Here is a 16,234-nt window from a genome sequence, read left to right on the forward strand (position 1 = left end):
CAGAGAAAATGATCCTTTGCTCTTTGTTGTGACTCCCATACTGGAACCAGCTATCACCCTGATGTTTATCAGCTCTAGGCAATACACAAGAACACCTACATCAGAAAAATGACTCCTCAGTTCCGTAACCTTGGGAATTAGGGATCGAATGGTTCAGCAAGCCCAGCGCTCGTGTGTATTGGGGTTTTGTCGTCGCCATTTTGGTTCAGTTTGTTTTGAAGTGTTCATTATAGAGAAGGTCAACACGATGAACGAATCAATAACATCAGCATAGTTGCTGTTGCGTTTTTGTTTTTTTTCTTACAGCTTGTCATGAGATCCCTAACATGAATTGGAGCAGAAGACCACACCCCTGATCTGTCTGACACACACAACACTAACATTCCAGCACTAACTGGTCGAGGGTTACAGTGATACAAGAACATGTGGGGCATTTGTTCCTGTCTCACAAAATGGAACATCTCCCTGAGCTGTGCTGCCTAAAATACTTCCCAGTTAGTCCCACGGCAAAAGATGTCCCTCCTAGTAGCAGGCCCATTTAGTATTGTGTTGTGATTATGGCAGACATACATTTTGTTGTCCATGTTTTCTCTCTGTCTCTCTCTCTCTCTCTCTCAGCTGCAGCTATCGATTATCTTATTGAAGGCGTATTCTACCGACTTTTTCATTGATGAAGTAATTGAATGAGAAGTATTTTAGCCTTATTGGAGAGAAATACCAGATAAGAGAACATAGTCAAGGCTTTTAAATTGAGATGCTGAATATATTTAAGGGTATGGTTCACCCAGAAATTAAAATGCAGTCTAACTGCATGACGCCACATTTTTAATGAGGTTTTTCCAACCAACTTGGCCCGTAGTATGGAGTTCTGTAGTGTGCCAGCTGTTAATTCTTCATGAAACTAGACTAGGAAAGCTTAGTTACGTCAGACCAAAGTGAAGCTGGTGGGGATTTAGTCTAATGATTCATATACTCCATGATCTGTGTGATCTACTGCCTAACTACTCTGGGAGTGTGTGACCATCACGTCAGTGGGGCGGAGCATTTTAAAAAACAAAACGACTTCATCTTGGTTTGTTGAACATCCCCTGCAGGACTAACAGAAGCAGTGCTGATGGCAGCTCTCCAGGCATGAAAGACAAACTCCACAGAGCTGTGTAAAACTCGAGACAGTTTGCAACTGATGAAAATGAACATCATTGTTTTTCTTCCATGTTAAAATTGATCAAATTGATATCTATAAATAGAGCTTGGTGTCACCACTGACCTCCCGATACGATTTCGATAAGCTAGGTCCCAAGTCGATACGATTCGATACAATATACGATACGATATTTTAGTTACAGTACCATTTTTGCTTTGGTAATGGAAGAGATTCTCAAAGGACTCATGCTGTAAATTCAATTGTAAAAGTAACCCTCTAACCTGCTGCATAATGAAATATTAATATTTACATTGAGAACTGATCATTAAACAATAGTCATACAACATCATGCACTTTTTATTTAAATATTTGACCGTCATTCAAAACAAAAGGGCGACTTAGACTTCCACAAACCGTCAGCAGCTCAGCAGGATGACTCGCGGTGTGGCGAGCTTCAATCGCCCGTGTTTGTAAAACGTGGGACATGAGGGACCAGTGACTGTCAGGGTACTGAGAGGTGATGGTCAAGTAGGAATCGTAGCTCTGCTTGTCCCGCTGTCACCAGCGATGGCAACTCTCTCTGCTGATTTCATTGCAGTTGCGACGTTGTTTTGAACTTCTCTGTACATCTTGAGATTGTGACTTGACTCAGTTGTTTCCGTGTCAGTAGCACATGGCGTGGTTCCAGTGTGGACGGGGGTCTGAAGCCTACATTTTCTACCACACACGATGGTCTGAGGTCCTTGCAGATAAAAATTGCCAGAGCCGAAGTGATGTCCTCTGCACGTGGAGGCGTGGATGGAAACTTGGTCCCAAATGCTGTCTCCAGCGAGGGTTGTTGCAGTGACTTGTAGTTTCCTGGTTGCTGAGTGTCCTCTGGTGACGCCTCGTCACATGGCTCCAGAGATTAGTAGTATTTCCGTTGTACTTTACCTTTACTTTGCACATTTTGCGCACAGCATTATTTTTGTCAAGTTGGGCGCAGTTTTCTTGCTTCTTAAAGCCAAAGTGCTGCCAGACATCGGCTCTTAAATTTGCCGGAGATTAAAGTTGCGCTTCCGCCGTCTTGTTGTTCTCTGATCGGAGGCACATGGCCTGGATCTGGCGAGATCTGATCATCTGACTGTAGTAACGTTGCACTAAGCACTAAATCACGCCAGACTAAAGTGGCAAACAAAAACAAAAAAATAAACGGGTAAAATCTAATGCATTTTAAAAGATTGATACTGGGATTTATGTATCAATAATCTTTCCTACAAATGTATATTGATAAAATATCAGTATATCGACATTTTTAACCCACCTGTATCTGTAAATGATCCTGTATCAGTAGCCTTGTAGATCGTGTGAGTGTGGAAACTGATACTCTCAGAACACACGGCTGGGAGGCAGCTGAAGCGTCTGTGTTGTTGTAGGGTAATTTCTAGAGGGACAACACACAACGTTGGTCTGCTGCCTCACTTTGCTACTGATACGATGATGTGTCCATTTGAGTCATTTTACACAGAGCGTGCTCAGTTTGAGCCAAGGACATGCAGAACAAGGTTAAAAAAAAAAAAAACTTCTCCACCTTGCTGCATCACGTATGACCCTAGTGTAGTCACGTGATGATACACAGATAGTTGTGTGCATTATTCATCACCACATATCCCCATTTACATGTATCCAGATCCTGCTTGTCTGATTTGATATGTGGCATCAGAAAGGGTTAACAGAAAGAGTGTGTGGGTTTTGCTGCTCTTGAAAAAGAGATAATGGATCACTTTGGGTATTGAAACTCCTTTTTTGAGTCTGGGACTTCCTCAGATAGTGGCAGCTGGTTTACACACAGCAGCTGCAGATTGTAGCAGGCAGGCCTTACTGCTGAGAGGCTTCTATTTCAGAGGCCTTTGTGAGTAATTTCTTCTGTTGGATAAGTTATATTTTATTACAAACCCTCCTCTGCTTCTTTTTACCAAACACCCGAAAACACACATCGTGAGAGCAAGCTAGAGCATGACGCAGTACAACAGGAGCGCTGTCATTCATTTGTCCCCCTCACCCATCATTTTGGGTTTTTTTTCCCCCCAACCAATAACGTGGCCTAACCTTTATTAGTTAGACAAGGTCACTGTGACAAAATGGACTTTGATTATTTTAGGAAAGCCTGTAAGTTTGGACATAGAAAACTTTTAACTTCTGAAATTAAAAGGGAATTTGACAGAAAACCTCCTGTAATTGACATGCAGCGATTTGATCATTGATATGACCAGACTCGGGGACGTGCCTTAATTTTTGCATGTCATTGCTTTCAGGCAGATAGCTGTCATTTTATTTAAATGTATGTCCAATGGTGGATATTTGTTTTCCCACATTTGCTGCAGTCTTGTCTTCCTTGCTGATCATCAACCAGTAGGAAACAACAATGAGTATATGAAAAATGTAACAAATTCACAAAGTCAACATGCGTTTTCAGTCTGCACGGTACATGAACATCACATGAAATGGTTTTGGTGCTGATGCTATTGATATTAATATCATTCAATTGAAATGAAAAGAATACAGGATCAGCTCTTTGGATATAAGAAGATATCCAAGCTCATGTGTCCTTGTGAATGAGGAGATGAAGCTGCGTGTCTCGCTCTGAGAGGGAGGAGAGACCAAAAGAAACTCCTGCATCACAGAACGGTAGCGGAGAGAAACAGGATCACATTTGCCATGTCCTTTGAGTTCCCCAAAAAAGTGTGTGAAAATGTGCACGAGACTTGACTGAAAATCCCAGCTGTGCACGGGTGTTGTGTTCAGTGCCGACCCTGCTGTCATTGCCATTCCACTGCTGACATTTGCTACTTTGAAGACATTTTGGAGACACTGGAGTGTGTGTGAGAGTTTTCCAATCACATCTACCATGTTCCTTGATTGCATCGACTGATGGAACATGATCATGAGGAACTTCCTGGAAAAGCATCTGGTTGTTGTGATGACTCACTGCTGAATGCTTCCCCTGATGCTGAGATCAATACTGTGCCCTGTAGCCAGCCTACCCCGGTACACAGTGTGTTTACTAAACCCAAACTCAAGCTAACAACGTGTGTGTGTGTGTGTGCGCGCGTACGCGTGTGTGTGTGTGTGTGTGTGTGTGTGTGTGTGTGTGGAGTGAATATTCTAGAGGAGTGTAGGGCAGCGGTGATGTACTTTTGCTGAGTAAAGGGATGGGGGAGGAGGTATGGTGCAGAGAGAGACGCATGGGCTGGGCCACTTCTTAGCAATGCGTCAGTGGAGGCTGCAGAGTAGCAGCATCTGAAGTAGCAGTAGGTGCTGGCTGCTTCACACGGACCACAGATGTAGATCTCCTATCAGCCCAGGGACAAGAACCTGAGGATCTTAGCTACAGAGAGCCGGTGTGTGTCGCCATGACTCGGCATTTTCTTTTTATCCTCTTGAAAGGTGTTAGTATGAAGCTTTTGATATGAATGTTGTATGTGAGTGTTTCCGAGTATAGCCTCACTTACTGAGTGATACATCAGTATACTGCATGCCTTCTATTGCTGTGACTTTCTGTGCATGAAAACAATCTGCTTTATCACCTCTCATAGCTGGACCCAGTGGTAAGGATGATTTATGTCAAGGTTTTATTACTTCTTCTCTTACAGGTAATGTAGTAATATGTTCCAGCAAAAACAAATCAGTATATTAGAAACAGAATTTACATTGCTTTTGTTATATTTGCAGTTTTTAAAGTCACATTCTTGTGTCGCAACAGCATTGTTTTGAACAAACAACTATTACAGAATAAAATTTGACAATTAAATCAAGAATTTTAGCAGAAAGGGGGAATATGTGCTTCAACCTGTGTGCATATGATGTAGCTGAAGTACTTGTTGGGCAGTAGTTCTCTTTATTTTCCTCATGTATGTCATACAGGTTGACTGACTGACTTCAAAGTTGGCTCATGTCTTTGCCTTTCTGTCCCAAAGTACTTGTTGCAATTGTGGGAACAAGGTATTGTGTGTGTGCGTGTGTGTGCGTGTGTGTGCGTGTGTGTGTGTGTTCACACCGAGCGAGAGTAAGGCAGAGAGAGCTGGCCCCGCCCCTCGCATACGCAACATACTTTGAGATATGTCCTCTGGATTAGGAATAGATTTAACGCATCATTGATAATCATTGTCCTTTAACAAATTAAGCCCTTTCACACTGCACCAAAAACGCGGGTGAACACGGGAGTTTGGGCACTCTGAAAGGGTGAACTCGGCATTTCGACCCTCGCTGACCGACCCTCCAAGCGACCTAGGTGTTTCGCGGCTTGCCTCCGCCCTGCTCGGCTCGCCTCCGCCCTGCTCGGCTTGCCTGCAGGGTGAAAAAGGCAACCTGCGTTGTCTCAGGTTTCCTGCGACCTTCTTGTCGCATTCTGATTTTGTCACTGTGCCGCCTGTCAGGCTGTCATTGTGGAAGCTCCAGAGGAAAAAAAATAAAAAAAGAGAGATGAGAGCCGCTCACTCATCTCTCAATAAAGTTTTGGCCTCTGCCATAAGATCAGTCTTCCTGTTGATGTCCCCAGACTCCATTTCACTCCTTTTATTCAAACAATTTACGTTTGTGTGATCTTAGGTGAATTAATCTCTGCTTGGGAACTCCCACCAACCAGGAACCCTAATGTGAACTGTCTAAGTGACGCCTAGCCATCAGTCTGTTGTCAACTAGGAGCACAGAGCTTAGAGTAATTGACTAGCTAGCTAGCAACAGCATGCTACCCCGTGTGTCCCTGGGTGTTAACCGAAGGGTGCAGCACCTTTACATGTCTCTGTTCTGTTTTTATTTCACGTCTGAAGTTACCACCCTGTGACTCTGAAGTTAGATCCCTGTGACTCTGAAGTTAGATCCCTGTGACTCTGAAGTTAGATCCCTGTGACTCTGAAGTTAGATCCCTGTGACTCTGAAGTTACCACCCTGTGACTCTGAAGTTAGATCCCTGTGACTCTGAAGTTACCACCCTGTGACTCTGAAGTTAGATCCCTGTGACTCTGAACTTACCACCCTGTGACTCTGAAGTTAGATCCCTGTGACTCTGAAGTTAGATCCCTGTGACTCTGAAGTTACTACCCTGTGACTCTGAAGTTACCACCCTGTGACTCTGAAGTTACCACCCTGTGACTCTGAAGTTACCACCCTGTGACTCTGAAGTTAGATCCCTGTGACTCTGAACTTACCACCCTGTGACTCTGAACTTAGATCCCTGTGACTCTGAAGTTACCACCCTGTGACTCTGAAGTTACCACCCTGTGACTCTGAAGTTACCACCCTGTGACTCTGAACTTACCACCCTGTGACTCTGAAGTTACCACCCTGTGACTCTGAAGTTACCACCCTGTGACTCTGAACTTGCCACCCTGTGACTCTGAAGTTAGATCCCTGTGACTCTGAAGTTACCACCCTGTGACTCTGAAGTTACCACCCTGTGACTCTGAAGTTACCACCCTGTGACTCTGAAGTTAGATCCCTGTGACTCTGAAGTTAGATCCCTGTGACTCTGAAGTTACCACCCTGTGACTCTGAAGTTACCACCCTGTGACTCTGAAGTTACCACCCTGTGACTCTGAAGTTACCACCCTGTGACTCTGAAGTTACCACCCTGTGACTCTGAAGTTAGATCCCTGTGACTCTGAAGTTAGATCCCTGTGACTCTGAAGTTAGATCCCTGTGACTCTGAAGTTAGATCCCTGTGACTCTGAAGTTACCACCCTGTGACTCTGAAGTTAGATCCCTGTGACTCTGAAGTTACCACCCTGTGACTCTGAAGTTAGATCCCTGTGACTCTGAACTTACCACCCTGTGACTCTGAAGTTAGATCCCTGTGACTCTGAAGTTAGATCCCTGTGACTCTGAAGTTACTACCCTGTGACTCTGAAGTTACCACCCTGTGACTCTGAAGTTACCACCCTGTGACTCTGAAGTTACCACCCTGTGACTCTGAAGTTAGATCCCTGTGACTCTGAACTTACCACCCTGTGACTCTGAACTTAGATCCCTGTGACTCTGAAGTTACCACCCTGTGACTCTGAAGTTACCACCCTGTGACTCTGAAGTTACCACCCTGTGACTCTGAACTTACCACCCTGTGACTCTGAAGTTACCACCCTGTGACTCTGAAGTTACCACCCTGTGACTCTGAACTTGCCACCCTGTGACTCTGAAGTTAGATCCCTGTGACTCTGAAGTTACCACCCTGTGACTCTGAAGTTACCACCCTGTGACTCTGAAGTTACCACCCTGTGACTCTGAAGTTAGATCCCTGTGACTCTGAAGTTAGATCCCTGTGACTCTGAAGTTACTACCCTGTGACTCTGAAGTTACCACCCTGTGACTCTGAAGTTACCACCCTGTGACTCTGAAGTTACCACCCTGTGACTCTGAAGTTACCACCCTGTGACTCTGAAGTTACCACCCTGTGACTCTGAAGTTAGATCCCTGTGACTCTGAACTTACCACCCTGTGACTCTGAACTTAGATCCCTGTGACTCTGAAGTTACCACCCTGTGACTCTGAAGTTACCACCCTGTGACTCTGAAGTTACCACCCTGTGACTCTGAACTTGCCACCCTGTGACTCTGAAGTTAGATCCCTGTGACTCTGAAGTTACCACCCTGTGACTCTGAAGTTACTACCCTGTGACTCTGAAGTTACCACCCTGTGACTCTGAAGTTACCACCCTGTGACTCTGAAGTTACCACCCTGTGACTCTGAAGTTACCACCCTGTGACTCTGAAGTTAGATCCCTGTGACTCTGAACTTACCACCCTGTGACTCTGAACTTAGATCCCTGTGACTCTGAAGTTACCACCCTGTGACTCTGAAGTTACCACCCTGTGACTCTGAAGTTACCACCCTGTGACTCTGAAGTTACCACCCTGTGACTCTGAACTTACCACCCTGTGACTCTGAAGTTACCACCCTGTGACTCTGAACTTGCCACCCTGTGACTCTGAAGTTAGATCCCTGTGACTCTGAAGTTACCACCCTGTGACTCTGAAGTTACCACCCTGTGACTCTGAAGTTACCACCCTGTGACTCTGAAGTTACCACCCTGTGACTCTGAAGTTAGATCCCTGTGACTCTGAAGTTACTACCCTGTGACTCTGAAGTTAGATCCCTGTGACTCTGAAGTTAGATCCCTGTGACTCTGAAGTTACCACCCTGTGACTCTGAAGTTAGATCCCTGTGACTCTGAAGTTACCACCCTGTGACTCTGCAGTTACCACCATGTGACTCTGAAGTTACCACCCTGTGACTCTGTCCTGCTGAGCTAAAAGCTAGAAAGAAAATCTGAAAAGAGAACAAAATTCAATTCAGTTAAACAACAGAAGACCAACTGAGCTACGGGCACAGAAGTGAAATGATGACACTTCATCAGCAGAGCAACAGTGTTCACGTCACATGAATGACAAACCCTGTCACTGAACCCTCAGGTCAAAGCCCAGCACACACATCAGTAGCATTATTGTATTTTTTTCATGTGTATATTAATTGAAAGCTTCATGTTCTAGACCAGTTGATGTGAAGTTTGGCTCAATCAGTAGCAATGATCTTGGTTGTCGCCCCCCCCCCCCCCCCCCAAAAGACTCTGATCATACCCTAATGACAATTTATGTGAATGCAGTATTACTGTTACAGAAAGTACTTGGAGTCTAAATGAGTTTTGTCTAACTGTAATGGTCAGTGTCTGCTATGACACACTCAGCTGTCAGTGTTCAAACCAAATTCCTCCCAATGTTGTGTTCTTCCTGCTGCATCTGTGATACAAAAGCTCAAAACTCCATCCACTTTCTACTGCTTATCCTGTTAAGAGTTGGGGGGGGGGGGGGCTGGAGCTGGGCAAATACTTGAGAGCATATTTATTTGAAATGCATAACCATCCATCCATCCATCCATCCATTCATTTTCTACCCCTAATCCTGTTAAGGGTCGTGGGGGGGTGGAGCCTATCCCAGCAGCCTTCAGGTGAGAGGCGGGGTTCACCCTGGACAGGTTACCAGTCCATCACAGGGCCAACACATAGAGACAGACAACCATTCACACTCACAGTCACACCTACGGTCAATTTAGAGTCTGGATTAACCTGGTCCCCTCTTGATGTCTTTGGACTGTGGAGGAAGCTGGAGTACCAGAGAGAACCCAGCAGGAACAGGGAGAACATGGAGACTCACACAGAAAGACCCTGTGCTGCAGCCGGGGCTCCACCCACAACCTTCTTGCTGTGAGACGACAGTGCTGACCACTGCACCACCGTGCTGCCCCATATAACTTCATCTGGACTCTACTTCCTTGAGTAATAGTTGGGCCTGTTAAATACCCAGTTCAGATACCCGTCTCTCTTAGTCAGTCCATCAGAAAACATGAGGATCTTTAGCATGCTCCTTGATGGCTGCTAGTTTGCTAGTTTTTAGCAGGAACCTCTTGCTGGCTATTCAAGTCCATCCAAATATAAGATGATGTTTACTGGTGCAGCTGCTGCTATTATCAGTGTTTTGTAATAACTGATATTGGAAATGGATTCAATATTCAATAAATTCAATTTCTAGTAATAACAGATTCTTTGGCCAAACTCCCTGGCGACTCTGCTTAATGATATCACGGGCTGATGTGTATGAAAACTCTTTGGGTGTGGTTACTAATGTCAGTGCTGGAGGGGTTTGTTGTTGGATAGACTTCATCCTCCCTCCTTGTCCTCAGTGCTCTCATGGGCCTCTCCCATTTCCTGAAAATGCCTGTAGCTCTTTTCCTCCCTGTCAGGCTCCACATGACCCCTATTCATAACAGATGGTTGTCATAGTAACTGGGAGTTGTTAAGTGAATGGCCTGATCAGCTCCTCTGTGTGCTCCAGATTATGATGGAGGATTATTGAAGGTCAATACAGTCAATGAATCAAGTGTTCCGGCGCAACCCCCTCAGATGCTGCCTTCCTCAGGATGTAGCCAGCCTTGCTGCATGCTAGCAGTAACACCCATGGTTAGTCAGGAAATGTCAGACCCACACAGAGACATTCTTGGCTAGAGCAAAGGTGCATAACAGCCATATAAATCTATTATTAGTTCATTATGACATATATTGCATTCCATTGTGTATCCTAACATTTAGGATTTTGGGAAAGTTACGAAAAGAAGGACACACATTCCCTCTAAGTGAACTTCAGCATTCCTGATTAATTTAAAGTTAATAAAAAACATGTTTTATTAGTTGGTTTTAGTTTACATCATCTCCAATCCCAGAGGTTGAGGTACCTCCTGTAGCCTGAGCCTTGTACCTGAACACAGGTTGGGTGCTTCAGAAGAGATGGGTAATCGGACCAGGTGCCGCCACTGCTCACTGTCCGATCAGATATCAGAATGAAGGCGCTGATCCAGATTCTAACCGGTAGCTTGTGCTAACCCAAGTAACATGAGACATGCCACTGATTTCTATACATACAGTTCAAATAAATTGCTTTAAAATACATTTAAAATACATTGTGGTTATTTTGTGCTCTTTCAATAAGAAAGCTGCATGATTTTCAACAGCCTCGTGATGTAACCTAATACATAGTGCAAACAACAACCATGTTAAAAAATCCCCAGGCAAATCCTGTAGGTGTAGTGCCAGTATTCAGCTGAATTCAGCATTTGCAAATAAGTTGAAAAATATAATTTTTGTCATTTTTATTTAGGCAACTGTCTGTTGTGAGTTTCTTTGTCCAAAGGTCAAGAGCCACCAAAAGTTAATGATGAGCCCTGGAGATGGATAGTTGCACTTTTATACAGAGGCTTTACAATAGTGATGTAAACTTCTGTGTGATTCCTCCATTCTGTTATTGAGGTGCAACAGCATCAGAAGTGAGCTTTTCTGTTGTTGCAGCTCCTTCCTACACAGATGGTGCGTGGTGCTGTGAGTACCGGCACTCGTCTATAGATAGAACGTTGTAACAGCAGTGCGATATTCATGACTTCTACAGGCAGTACCATGCAGCTGGCATAGCTCCCACCTAGAATAGAAGCCTGCTGCCTGATATTGTGTGTGTGTGTGTGTGGGGGGGGGGGGGGGGGGTGTTTGCTGGAGAGGCAGCACTGAGCTCAAGAGAGGGAAAGCTGTTATCTCCTGATAAAAATGAGAGGAAGTGCTATCAGTAGTTGCAGTGCTGTATTTAGGGGCGTCCGAACACTGTGACCCGCCATGCTCCAACACTGGTTTTGAGTCCTTAGAAATATTCAATTCTTTTACATTTCATGTAATGTACTTAATCCAAAAACTTTGACTCCTTCCCTTAAATCATTCTCTTTTCTGTTGCTGTCTCGTCTTATTTCAAGTCTCAAGTTTTTCCTCTGTTGTCTTGTTTTCACGTTTCAGGTTGTAAACATCATGTCCTGGCTTGTGATTAGCAGCTAGCAGTAGACGACGCTAGGTAATTGTTGCAGGCCTTAAGGATGTTAGATTCAGAGCATTAGAATATGGTAGACACTCTTGTTTGATGGCCATTTTTAGATGTCAGTGTGGAAGCTAATCTGAGGTTTATTCACCGAAGGAAAACTGTGATATTAAAGATCAGCTACATTTGTCTGCCACCTTTTTTTGGCAATGACTGTGCAGCATGAGGTTAAGATCAGTAAAATCCCGGAGATGGCTTAAGCGCTCTGTGAACTGGGGCAAGTTCTGAGATGGGGGAGGGGTGCTAGCCAGGCAGCTGTCCAGACAGTCCCTTTTTCAGGCGTTGCGTTGATGTTCCTAATCGGCTTTCAGTATTCACAGGGATATTTGGTTCAGTTTCAAATGCAACATGCAGGAGCTGCATTCGGAGGATGGACTCTGACCTGCTGACTTATTAAGATGCAGGGGAGAGAGGAGGGATGCTTGCTCATTACCTTTTCATATGTGTGAGCTCATCAGGATGCTTGTTTGTCTGGAAATGAATGTAGCATCTCTGTTCTCTGGCTCTGGTTCAAAACTCACTTGCTGACTCCACTAATCCTCCCATTGAGCACGGACCAGCGGCCAGTTCCACATCCATCCATCCATCCATCCTCCAAGGCTTTTGTCTCTGTTTGCAGCATCAACAAAAAGCTGTTCAGATGTACATGCAGGATGATAGACAGCACAGTGCTCTGCCCTGCACTCAGCTTTTTATGTTTGGAATGTGTTGTGACACCCCCCCCCCCCAAAAATAAAAATAAAAATCAGTACCAAAAATTGGAGCAGATGCAGTTCTCAGTTGTAGCAACTCCACACAAGCTGTGATTCTAAAATGGTGCCTCACAGTAAATATGAATGGTTGGTAGAAGCACCACTGTGACACTCTGATTATTGCTGGTCAAATATTGTAAGTTAGAGTCCCACCCCTGATGGTGAATCACTGCCCTCTAGTAGCCAAATTGTTCAGAGAATTGAGTTAATTGGTTTATATGGTAAATCATCACATTTGATTTGTATTATTGTTGTTTTATTTCATGTGCAATGTATGTAGCATTTAGTGATTTTCAGATTCCTGGGAATGGAAGCTAGTGTGAATGCAAAGCTCCTGTTTTGTCTTGGCTCCACACAGCTCAGTTTGAGACGACACTGGCCCGAGCATGGTGGACAAGCAAGCTGACTGCAGCGATCCCATTGTTCATTGGAGCCTGGTTACTGTCCGCATGCCTGTGGAATGTCCGCTCCACCCCCTTTTGACATTTCAGTATTTCAGTTGCAAGCTCTCTGCTTCCCTAGCTTGAGTCAGGATGGGGATTTTTGTTTTGGCCAGCGGCCTTGTCATGGATATCTTGCCTTCAGAGTGTCCAGTGTTAATGATTTCACAGCACCAAAACATCTGAGAAGTAGCGTGTTAAAGGATTTCAGGTTCTACATTGCTGGTTGTAGCGTCAGCAGCAAATATACAGCTGGGTGTTGTTTTCTTAAGAGGCAGCAGTGTCACTGCTATACTACAGCTCACCTGCCGGCTGACTGCCAGTTCAGCCGTGGGTTGTGTGATGTCTCTTGATCGTCTCTGTCATCTGACTGTCATCTCGGGCCTTCAGACGTCTGATGGGTGTTCTGCCGAATCGTTTGTGTGAAAACAACACAGTTGGAGATGATAAATAAAGTTCTCACTTTATTTATCATCTCCAACTGTGTCCTGTTAGTTTGGGTTTTATAGTATAATAATGAAAAGGATTAATACAATAAATGTTTCACCCACGCCACATACCATACTGGACACCTGATGGATCTCTAAGTGTTATGATTGAGCAAATGTGAATGTTTTTTTTTCCTTTCTTTTCTTTTTGTCATGTTTTAATCTATGCATGTTGCTAATCTGAAGCTAAAGTAATAACTCCCCTAAACTGTCCGTTATCCAGCTGTCTAAGGTGGATTCTTGCTACTCTGTCCCTGTCATGCTTATTAAAATTGTAACTGGTTATTAGGGTCACAATGCTGAATTGAATGCATTTTTTTAGTTGTTAATACGCAATGGGCAGTACATTTAAAACCCCTAAAATCTATCAACACAAGTATCTTGGTTAATGAAACAACTTTGCGTCATCCAGGTCGTGGTATCTCATGAGAAAGAGAAACCTAGAAGTATAAACTGAAGACAAGTCTTAGTGCATTACTCTGCAGATGGCTGCGACTGGACATTGTAAACTAAAGACGATGAACTACGTGAGCAAAATGATGTTTTCTTTTCGTAACTTTCCCAAAAGCCCAGGCATGTCAAGTGATGCATATTCAGAGTGTTGAGCCTTACCTTTGTGTCTTTTGAACAGAAAATGGACACCGCAGGAGTCAAAGTGCTGGAGACAGCGGAGGACATCCAGGAGCGCCGGCAGCAGGTGCTGGACCGCTACCGACGTTTCAAGGACCTTTCCATTATGCGCCGGCAGAAGCTGGAAGACTCTTACCGCTTCCAGTTTTTCCGCCGTGATGCCGACGAGTTGGAGAAGTGGATCCAGGAGAAACTGCAGATTGCCTCTGATGAGAACTACAAGGACCCCTCCAACCTGCAGGTTTGTCCCCCTTGTTTTATTTCTCTCTGTTTGAGCATTTACACATTTGCACTGCCATTTCACTTTCCAGTAGTTTCTCAGGCCTACATTGGCATCATGGTGCTTTTTCAGTTGCAATCTACGCAACACCTGCATTTTTAGATGCATTTTAGGCTGTAAATCTCATTTGCATAAAACACTGCTAGCAGCATCCAAGGTCCCTCAGTATTGACAGTGACGGTCTAAAAAATGCAAAGGTTGTGAAGAGTGTCTTTATCTGTCCAACAGAAATCACTGTCTTATCTGACAAATTCACTCAGTAGATTTTGCTGTAAACTAAACAAATGCAGGGTGGCAAGGGGGTGGCTGGTTCCTCACTTCCCCCAGTGACCATGTCCAAATGTCCTTGAACGAGATACTGTACGCTTAATTGCTCCTGATGGCCCTGTGATGGACTGGTGACCTGTCCAGGGTGAACCCCACCTCTCACCCAGTGGCAGCTGGGATAGGCTCCAGCCCCTCCGTGACCTTTAACAGATAAGCAGCAGAAAATGGATGGATGTATGATGGATGAATGGATGGCTGAATAAGCAAATGTGATGGATATTTTTCTACAGTATTCTAGTATACATTATAAGGCTGTTAGGTGAATAAAACTTTACAATATCATTTATCTTATGATCAAATGAAATATAGAACTATAGAACTTCAAAAAACAACATTGGTTCACATGAAAATTGGAAAGGAGTTGTGAATCTTTGCAGTATTAGCTGCTTGCTGGCTCTTAGCTGGGCACAAACCTGCAATGTGTCAGAGTCCACGAATCCACCTGTGCTGACCTTTACACATAACATTTAATGGCTCAATAAACCAGGAGATGTGACTCATGTACCAACTGTGACCCAGCAGTCTGCCTGTCAGTCCAGTTTGTTTGTGATGTCATGTGTCATGTGTGTATCCCATGTCGTCTGGTGTGTCCAGGGTAAGCTGCAGAAGCACCAGGCCTTTGAAGCCGAAGTTCAGGCCAATGCTGGGGCCATTATTAAACTGGATGAGACCGGAAACCTCATGATCACCGAGGGACACTTTGCTTCTGACACCATTCGAGTGAGTCCTACAGTGATGACGATGTTCTCATGATCTCTGTGTAGTATGACATACTGACGGCGATACATTGGACCAGGGGTGGACAATCCTGTGCCATGGAGGGCCGTGTGTATGCAGGTTTTCCTTCCAACCAAACACTTTAACAGGTGATTCCACTGATTAACACACCTTCAGCCACAGAAGAGTGTTAATCAGTGGTTCACCTGTTGAAGTGTTGGGTTGGAAGGAAAACCTGCATACACACGGCCCTCCATGGCACAGGATTGCCCACCCCTGCATTGGACGATAACCCCATATTTGCTTCTTAATAAGGGTTAGTTTTGTAGATGCATTGAAACCCAAACCTGGTTTTGTTTCTTGAATGCTCAATTAACCCCTCCCATCTGGTTCAGTCCTACACGCCGTACCGGACACTACAGAGACCCATAGTTTCAAGTGTCAATATGGCTGAGTACATCAAAGTTGGTGTTGAGCTGCTGTGGATGATGAAGCGTGTCCTCTGAGTGCTGTGAAATCTCTTCCAGATCTCTTTTTCAGTCCATTCTTCCCTTCTGCTGTTTTTCTGCTGCATGGAAATGGCTAACCTTTGCATTCACGTGTGTTTCAAGCCAGCCGTTTATTATAAAATTATTTGAGTATTGTGGAATGTGATTTTTTTCCCCCCAAGCTATAAACTTTTTTTTTTTTAAACAATAATCTTTTTTTCTTTCTTTTTTTTTAATTCAGTGAAGATATTTTGATAGAATGTTGAAGCATTCCAGGTGTCCCCTATGTCCTTCTTTAAGTGTGCTCTCCTCACACCTCCTAACTATAAACACCTCTTCTGGACTAGACTCGTCTGGAGGAGCTGCATCGCTTGTGGGACCTCCTGCTGCAGAGGACCAAAGAGAAAGGCATGCGTCTGCTGCAGGCCCAGAAACTGGTCCAGTACCTGCGCGAGTGTGAAGATGCTATGGACTGGATCAGTGACAAGGTCAGATTCACAACTGCAAAACTCTACACAAATGGTTAATTAGGAGA

At 44.4% G+C, this 16,234-nt stretch overlaps 1 protein-coding gene across 7 annotated transcripts in view; it reads left to right on the top strand.

The window, feature by feature from the left end:
• Positions 1 to 16,234, top strand: part of sptan1 (spectrin alpha, non-erythrocytic 1) — a 44,154-nt gene that overhangs the window by 1,505 nt on the left and 26,415 nt on the right. For 6 of the 7 annotated variants that reach the window (XM_086187480.1, XM_086187483.1, XM_086187482.1 and 3 more), the window contains exons 2-4: positions 13,889 to 14,128; positions 15,089 to 15,214; positions 16,047 to 16,187. In XM_086187480.1, the coding sequence (XP_086043606.1) occupies positions 13,892 to 14,128; positions 15,089 to 15,214; positions 16,047 to 16,187 (504 nt within the window). In that variant the 5' untranslated portion in view covers positions 13,889 to 13,891. Of the gene's footprint in view, positions 1 to 4,377; positions 4,525 to 13,888; positions 14,129 to 15,088; positions 15,215 to 16,046; positions 16,188 to 16,234 lie in introns of those variants that run through there. The other variant, XM_086187481.1, reaches the window with a different exon arrangement.

Source organism: Aulostomus chinensis, chromosome 19 (genome assembly GCF_037954235.1).
Source record: "Aulostomus chinensis isolate RoL2024-O1b breed Wild chromosome 19, RoL_Achi_v1.0, whole genome shotgun sequence".
In the NCBI taxonomy this organism is placed as follows: Eukaryota; Metazoa; Chordata; class Actinopteri; order Syngnathiformes; family Aulostomidae; genus Aulostomus; species Aulostomus chinensis.